We start from the raw sequence: 9,206 nt of genomic DNA, 5'->3' as shown, positions 1-9,206 counted from the left end.
TGTTCCAATTATTAATGGATGTTTACCTCTGTTTCTTTTGATTTTTAGTTGTGCCCCATCAGCAAATGAAGGCCCCACAGGCTTTTCTTCTTTGGGCTTTATTCCATTCGCGTCATCATGGTTGACTCTTCTTTGAGGAAGCAGCTTTTCCCTGGTCGCATTTTGAGTACTTTCAAACCTGAGGGGCTCATATCCCAGCATTATATCTGACAGTGTTTCTCTGCTATTCATAAAGTTTTCAATGACTGAATATTTAGAAGAATTGTGTCACTCCTTCTTCCTAGTCTGTCTTTGTCTGGAAGCTCATCTGAAACCTGTCCACCATGGGTGATGCTGCTGGTATTTAAAATACTGGTGGCATAACTTCCAGAATTACAGCAACTCACCAGCCACCAGAGTACAACAAACTAACAGATGAGTAGTGGAGAGTTCTTTAGAGAAGCAGAAGAATTCGTTACTATATAGAGAATTATTTTGAGCAATTAGCTCACATGATTGTGGGAATGGTAAGTCCACAATCAGAAGGTCAGGTGACAGTCTTGAAATTCTGTCAGAAATCCATATGTAGGTCAAGTGTTGTGAGACAGAGGAATTCTGCTAGTATGTCTTTTTATAGTCTGAAGGCAGAATGGTGGTGGTGGTTATGTGCCATGGAGTTGGTCCTAACTCATGGCGATCCTGTGTAGGGTTTCCGGGACTGTAATTTGTTATGGGAGCAGAAAGCCTCATCTTTCTTCCATGGGCTGCTGCTAGTCATGAACTGCTGACAGTTAGGTTAGCTATCTACCTCATAAGCACTACACTACCAGAGCTCCTTGAAAGTGGGAGACTTCCTCAGAACATTTTTGGTTTTCCTCTTAAAACTTTCAACTGATTGGATGAGGCTCACTCACATTATAGAAGATGTTCTGGAGAACTGATGTCAATGCTAATCGCATATAACTACTTCATAGAAACATCTAGACTAGTGACACTTGGACACCACATTCTTGCCAATCTGGCACATAAAATTAACCATTACACAATATCATCTGCAAGTAGAGGCTGCTTCACCTCTTCCTTTCCAATTTTACATTTCTTCATTCGTTCTCTTGTTGAGTGGGCTCAGTAATTGTGGTGATAATGGACGTCTTCTTTCTGGTCTTGGCTCCAGTGGTAATGTCTCCAGTGTTTTCCCATTACTTTATATTCCAGCTTTTGAGCTGCGATATAGATATTTTTTCCAATTGTATTCCACCAGTTCATAATTTATTGGTTATTTATATCAAGAGAAAAATGATGATTCTTTTTTATCAGATGCCTTGGGGAATTTATGGAGATGTCATGGTTTTTCCCCTTAGATCTATTAACACAATGGGTTACATTATTAGGTTTTCTGATAATGAACCCTATTACTCTATTTAAAATGAACCCAAGTGATATCAATTCAGGAATGTAGAATCTGATAATGAGAGAATCTAGCATGCTGCAGCTCACACATTCTGCCTTCTCTGTTTTAGTTACTATGGACTGACTGTTTGGTTCCCTGATATGATTCGGTATTTTCAAGATGAAGAGTACAAGTCTAAAATGAAAGTATTTTATGGTGAGCATGTGTCTGGTGCTACAATCAACTTCACGATGGAAAATCAGATTCACCAACATGGGAAGCTTGTGAATGATAAGTAAGTGCTTTTCTCAGGTACTGGGAGGGAGTCTCTGGAAGGCTGAAAGTGAAATATGGCACGTAATGAGCACCAAGGTTGTGGTAATCGTGATTTATCATGGTGCTGGGGCCATGGTAATCTCCCTGGTCACTATCTATAATATACTGATTCCCAGGGACTCCTTGGTTGGTTGGTTGGCTGTATAGTCAGTTCTAACTATACCCTTCTAGGATTTCTGAGGCTGTAAATCTTTATAGCATCAGAAAGTTTCATATTTCTCCCATGGAACAGCTGGTAGCTTCAAACTGCTGACCCTGAGGTTAGCTGCCCAATGTATAACCACTATGCTTCCAGAGCTCCTTCCAAGTATCCCTTATTTGGCCATAACCAGTTTATTTGAGGATGGAGACAACTGATGGGGAAGGCAATCTGGAAATCTTTTAGAGAGTTGTGTCCCCCAAAAGGTGACTGCCCAGAGAGAGTGTTCTAAGGTTCTCACTGCTGTGGTTCCAGAATCATCCATGGCCTGGCCATTCATTTTTTTCTTTGTAGATTTCTCCAGTGTCCTCCCAATATATTTCTTTTGGCTGAGATCAGAGTCAGCTCCAGAGCTAGTGACAGTTTCTTGCAACAACAACAAAACAGCTTTTCACTAATACAAATGTGGTTCTGGATCACTGGGCTTTACTTGGTAGGGCAATTGTTTGCCTAAATTAGCACCACACATACACTGATGCCAAAAGTGTGTGAGCTGATCGATAGAAAGGTTTTTAGAAAGAATAGAATTCTTTAAATTATCCTTTCATTTGGAGTAAACAGCATACTTCTAGTTTAAAATAAAAGTAGATGAAAAGGTATCTTTATAAAGCACATTTCTCTTAGGTAAGATTGTTCTCCCTGTAACCCAAATTATCTAAAGCACAATATCAAAGTTGGTATAATAAAGTCTGTATGATAAAACTCATGGACTTTACTTATGGGAAATCCACTTGGGCCCTTATTCCAATCTCTGATGTGCTCTGATTTCACATATTATTCCACCAGACTTTATCATTTGGGGCATAGTGGATTAGCAGGAGCAATTTGAAATTATGACATTGCCTATTTTGTGTACATTAACTGTGATAAGATAGATTAAGATCAAAGGAGAAGACAAAACAAGTAGAAGGAAATACAAAATAATCCATGAGTTAGGGCCATTTTGTGAGGGGACATAGAGCCCTATGTGTTACCACAGGTCTAGAAACAGAGCATTTTATAATATGGAAGAGTAGCTGTTGTTTTGGAGTCTCTGGGTGGTACAAATGACTAAGCCCTCAAATGCTAACAGAAAGGTTGGAGGTTCAAGTTCACCTAGAGGAATTTTGAAAGAAAGCCTTGAAGATCTACTTCTGATAAGCGGCAGTTCTACTCATACACATGGGGTTGCCATGAATTGGGGTTTACCGACTTAGCTCCTGTTTACAGCAATTACTGTGAACCAGAAGTCCTGATGTAGTGGACTGCTAACTGCAAAGTCAGCAGTTCAAACCCACCAGCCACTCGTTGGAAACCGTGTACAGGGTTGCTATCAGTCCCAAGCAACAACATCATCAAAAGTAGAATAACAAATATTTGGTGTTGGAGCACTCTCTGGTGGCAAGATTGAAAAATTTCTGAAAGTCAGGATGTCACCAACCTGAATCCTGTTTGTTGCAGTTAACCTTCTGTGAAATCCCCCAGGGATATATGCACACACAGAAGATCAATTCCCCATGAGGTGCAGGGAATTATTTAATCTCTCTTCTAGTTATAGTCTTTGTAAAATCTCACAAAACAAATCTTTGCCCTGATGAATCTAGGTAAGAGAAAGTGGGGGAAGATACTGATTCACTTGTGAGTGGTTAGTAGGGTTAACTGTGATAGTTGTTGTTGTTGTTGTTGTTGTGTGCCATCGAGTCGGTTCCGACCCATAGTGACCCTGTATAGGGTTTCCGAGGGTGTAAATCTTTACGGGAGTAGAAAGCCTCATCTTTCTCCCGCGGAGCAGCTGGTAGTTTCGAACCGCTGACCTTAAGGTTCGCAGCCCGATTCGTAACCACTACGCTCCTTAACTGTGATAGTAAAAACCTGGAATTCTAATGTGTATACAACGAGCCATCTCAGAAACAGGAATGGTGGGATTTCATAACCATCAAAGAAGAAGAGCTAGGAGTGGAATGCGTCCTTTGGACCCCAACATCCCTGCCTGTTGGACCTCCTCGACCCAGAGACAGAAAGCTGTGACCCCGGAGCAGCAGCAGAACCAAGAGCCAGAGCACAAGACCGAGTGGTGGGCTTCCCAGTCCATGGAGCGAGTAAAACTGAGTGACTTTGGGCAGGAGACTTGTTTGCAGGCACTTTCCTGGAGGGGGCTGGGCAAGGCTTGATGACCCTTGGAGTTAGAGCCCAGTGCCTTCAGGTTGAGGCTTACGGTGGAGTGGTGTGTCCTGTGGGCATTTATCAGCAACCCTAGAAGAGCTTTGTAATATTGGCCAAGCAGAGAAAGACTTGGCGTTGGGCATGGCTGAGGAGAGACTGCCTGCCTGGAAGAACTGTGCCCTGAACATTTCTGACCCCGAATTGTAACCTGTGAACTTCCCTAATAATCCCCACACCTGGGAGCCTGGTGTCTGAGTTCTGTGTGACCATTGCAATGAATTGTCAAAGCTAGCTGAGTAGAGAGTGCTGTGGAAGAAATGCTTTGTGGTATTATTTTGGTACCCCCACATGCTGATTGCCCCCTGAGGGTTTCTCTGAGCCAGGCTGGGCCACAAGAGAACTCTGGTTTTTCAGTCTGGGTTAGGCCCAGTTGACCCATAGCAGTAAAATCAAACAGAGTACATACTTGGCCCATTTTTCCTATACTTGCCCCCACATTGCAACTCTCTCTCTCCCTTACCTGCCTCAAAGCAAGTACACAGCAGTTGTAAAAGGAAGAGAATGTTTTTCTTTTGTTTCTGAGCAGGGCGAGGGCAGGGAGAGTCTAACTCATCCTATTCAGACTAGAGCTCAGGTAGGAAAGGAGACCCTACCAAGCCAGACCCAGAGATTTTCTCTCTGTGGGTTAGGGTTAAGCTCCACCTGCCACTTTGTGCCATCCCTGCCTTTGGCCCTACCCAAGCATAAAGAGTCCTGGTGTGGCACTGTGGGTTAATGCACAGACTGCAAAGCTGTTTGAACTGCAAGGTTGGTGGTTCAAGCTCACCTGCTAGTCCCCGGAAACCCTATACATGGTTGCTATGGGTCAGAACCGACTTGATGGCACTTAACAACAGCTAGCATAGGGGAAAAGTATGTGTGTTTCTTAGGGTGTGGTTGAGGCTAATATGGCATTAAACCCCACCGGGCTTTAAGACTATCCCTTTGAGATATCGCCTTCTGAAACTCCACATTCTTCACTAAGCTGAGCATTTATCCTTCTATTTCCTTCTTGAATGGTTCTTAGTAAACTCATCAAATTGGGTCACACAGTGGGCATCAGGACTAGTTCAACATCTATGAGAGAAGCTGTCCCACAGTTACACCTTTGTACAAAATCAGAAGCCAGGATGGCGAGACTTTGCCTGTCGTATTCTGGACATAGTATCAGGAGGGACTAGTCCCTGAAGAAGGGCATCATACTAGGTAAGGTGGAAGGTCAGTGAAAAAGAAGAAGACCCCCAACGAGATGGACTAACACAGTGGCAGCAGCAATGGGCTCAAGCATAGCGACAATTGTGAGGCCGGTACAGGACTGGGCAGTGTTTCCTTCCGTTGTGCATAAGGCTGCTATGAGTTGGCATCTAACAACAACAAAATTAACACCACAAATTCTCATATCTAAAGCAATTTCTACTCTCCCCTCCTTCAATCACCTATCTGAGGAAACTGGCCCCATCTGTAACCGTTAGCCACTTTGGGAACGGAGTCGATGGCTGGGTGAAGTTCAGAGAAAATACCTCCCAACTTACTTTCTGTGTTGGTTTCACAGGTCAAACCTTAGCAAAGATTCACTGTTACTTTGAGTGAGAACATATGAAATAGAATTAAGGATACCATTTTTACAAATGTGAGTACTCTGGGCAAGAAAGTTTTGGAGGACCACATCGGTAGGCATGGAATTATAATTTTCAGATTGTTTTCAAGAACGATGAAGCCCAGTAGCAAACATCTACACACCCCATGCCCATGGACACACACAGGCATACTTAGAGTGACTGCTCTTCAGGGATGGTAGTTCCAACATTAGTGGTAGTAGAGACAGTGTTAGTAGTAGAAAGGGCTTTGTAAGTCAGGAGATGTTGCCATAGGAGAAATACTTCCCTTGTCCTTTGGGAATGTTGAAAACCAAGGAACATTATGGATGGCTAGATGTTACCAGGAATCCTGGTGTGGCACTGTAGGATAAGCACTGCACCACAAGGTCGGTTTGAACCGCAAGGTCAGTGGTTCAGTCTCACTAGCCACTCCTCAGAAACCCTATACAAGGTCGCTATGAGTTGGAACCGACTTGGTGGCCCTCAACAGCAGATGTTACCCCAAGCTTGAAGTGATTCCCTGCTGAGACGAATTTGCTGAAAGAGACCCTGTTTTTGCAATCTCAGTGCTCACTGATCCTCTATCGACACAATATTGGCAATAATGATAGTGATGGGCAAACACAAGCTTCTCAGTCATCATGACTATGGCAGACAAGATTACTAAGCACTTGCTATGTGTCAGGTGCTGCCCTAAGTGTCTTCCATCTCACTTAAGTCTCACAGAACTCCAAAGGCAGGAAGTACTGATTCCTGTTTTACAGGTGGGGAAACACGCTTACAGAACAGGAGTAAGTTCCCCAAGATCACACAGCTAATGGAAGTTGAAATGTTTGCCTCACAACCCAAGCATTTGGACTCCCGACCTTGTACTCTTGTCTCAGTGGGAAACTCTGCTCCCACAGAAATTAGTTTTACATAGTGTTTTCTGCATTGGAAGGTGAGTTTCAGAGACCTTGTGATTTGTAACATGCAGGCTTGGGAGTTGTAAGACATACATGTGTACAAAGTGGAGACGTTTTCCATTGTGCCTTTTAGTCTTTCTCTACTTAATAGTTTCAGCAATCTGCAACATGTAAATGACGAGGCAGCAAAGCTGTTGGCACTGGTGGTATCATCTTGTGAAACAAAGTTCCTCAGGGTCTGTAGAGTTACTGCTAAGGGTCTGGGGGTGCCAAGGATTATTTGGGAATGGATGCAAACATCCCACAAAGAGGTTCTACTGTGCTTATATTTCAAATATACATAGATGTTTTTGTGTGATTATTGAAATGTAAATTCCTTCAAAAGTTATAATAAAATGATAACTTTTGATTGTTGTTTTGTTATTGCTAAGTGCTGTCCAGTTGGTTCTAACTCATAGCAACCTTGTAAAGGGTTTCCAAGGAGTGGCTGGTGAGTTTGAACTGCCAACCTTGTAGTGCACATGCACCTTGCGGTCCAGTGCTCATCCTACTGTGCCGCACCAGAACTCCTTCATATATATTGATATATTTAGTTGTTGTTAAGTGCCTTCAAGTCGATTCTGATCCATACTGACCCTGTATAGGGTTTCTGAGGAATGGCTGGTGAGCATGAACCGCCGACCTTGTGGTTCAAACCGACCTTGCAGTCTAGCGCATTAACCCATAGCACCACATATATATTTGATAAGTTATTATTAAGTGTACTCTACCATTTGAAGTCTATATTTTTTTCTGTAGACTCTTTGAACAAAAAGGGAGTTTTCCTCTTGGAAAACTGTGGCAACACAGTTAGCTGTTCAAGTCTATCCATATGTGTTTTGGAAGAAAGACTTGTCAATCTGCTCTGAAAGTCATGAAAACCCTGTGAGGCACAGTTCTGCTTTGACACACATGGGATCACCATTAGTGGGATCAACTTGATGGCAACTGTTTCCCCCTTCCCTTTCCAACAACCTAGGGAGGATTAAGTGCTGTCGAGTTGATTCTGACTCATAGTTTCCAAGGAGTGGCTGGTGGGTTTGAACAGCTGACCTTGTGGTCCAAACAGGCCTTGTGGTCATGTGCATAGATTAGGAACCTTGGAAATTGATCAAGGTAAGGAAGTACCTTTGTTCTTTTCTTGGGGTTTGCTGACATCTACTGGTCATGTACTAGAGAACACCTTGTCTTTGAAAACCTCAAGCCTCTTTGAGAGCTAAACCATGGATATGCATATGTTATTTGTTGTTGATTTGGAATCGAGTCAATTCTGACCCATAGCGACCCTGTATAGGGCTTCCGAGGAGCAGCTGGTGAGCTTGAACCACCAACCTTGCAGTTCAAATGACTTTGCAGTCTGACACTTAAGCCCACAGCGCCATACTAGGACTCCTTGGCTTTCTTGAAATATTACTTCCACCAATATTCCCTCTAATATTAACTTTATCCATACCATGGTGATTTAAAATTTAACATTACTTACTGTATTAACTATAACACATGGGGAGTCCTGGTGTGCCAGAGTGCAAAGTCGTTTGAACTACAAAGTCGGTAGTTCAAGCTCACCAGCTGCTCCTTGGAAACCCTATACAAGGTCACTATGGGTCAGAATCGACACGTTGGCACTTATCAACAACAAATAACACATGAGGGAAATATCTTTTGTGCTGCGAGTGCTTTAGGCTTCACTGACAGACCTTGTCAGTAACGGAGGAGTTCCTACTGAAACCTGGAAGACGAATCCCCTTGCTCCAAGAAGAAACAAAAATGCATAGACTAGGAGTCCTGGTGTGACACTGTGGGTTTAATATGCCAGACTGCAAAGCCGTTTGAACAGCAAGGTCGGTGGTTCAAGCTCACCAGTCACTCTTTGGAAACCCTATACAGGGTCACTATGGGTCGTAACCGACTCGACGGCACTTGAGAACAACAACAACAACAACAACAACTCCTTATGTACCACCTGAAGCTTCCTGGCACACCTTATGGGATCTGGTTGCTCTGAGTTCCCATGACTGCTTTTGTTCCAGAACTTGTCAGTTTTGGAAAATACAACAAAGCCAAAGGAATAAGTTCATATTTTAAACCCTGAGCCAAATTGTCAGGGCAGGCTTTTATTGCAAATTGAAAACCGAGTAAGCCTTTCATCTCAGACTGCTGAGTCCCTAGAGGACACAGGGAGCAGAACTGCTCCATAGAATCTCCAAGACTAAGTCTTTTCAGGAGCAGACAGCCTCAGATTTCTCCTGCACGTCAGCTGTTGAGTTTGAACCTCTGACCTTGAGGTTAGCAGTCCAACACTTAACCACCTGGGCTCCTGTTTTCATCCCAGGTATGCATTAATGTATCCTCTCCTTCATGGGAAGAAATATCTGCTTGGCAGGGTCTAGTACTGAGAGGGTTACGATGAGATGAGGAGGATGGAATTAGTTTACTTACAGCGCTAAAGTAAAATAATTGGACATCTAGAAGATTTTCTTGATTCCTTTTTGTGATAAGGCAGTAATACCATAACCTTGGGTTTTCCCAGCAGCTGAAAGAAAAGTACATGTTGAGACTGATTCAGGGTTGGAATCTCA

The 9,206-nt window shown here is 43.1% G+C and overlaps 1 protein-coding gene across 1 annotated transcript in view; it reads left to right on the top strand.

The window, feature by feature from the left end:
- SV2B (synaptic vesicle glycoprotein 2B) overlaps positions 1 to 9,206 on the top strand; it is a 113,531-nt gene that overhangs the window by 81,018 nt on the left and 23,307 nt on the right. Inside the window, exon 8 of the mRNA XM_006867114.1 lies at positions 1,500 to 1,664. Coding sequence (XP_006867176.1) covers positions 1,500 to 1,664 — 165 coding nt within the window. The remainder of the gene's footprint in view (positions 1 to 1,499; positions 1,665 to 9,206) is intronic.

Source organism: Chrysochloris asiatica, unplaced genomic scaffold, assembly GCF_000296735.1.
Source record: "Chrysochloris asiatica unplaced genomic scaffold, ChrAsi1.0 scaffold00101, whole genome shotgun sequence".
Taxonomy (NCBI): domain Eukaryota; kingdom Metazoa; phylum Chordata; class Mammalia; order Afrosoricida; family Chrysochloridae; genus Chrysochloris; species Chrysochloris asiatica.
The sequence above is the reverse complement of the archived record's forward strand: the minus strand, read 5'-3'. Positions and strand labels throughout refer to the sequence as shown.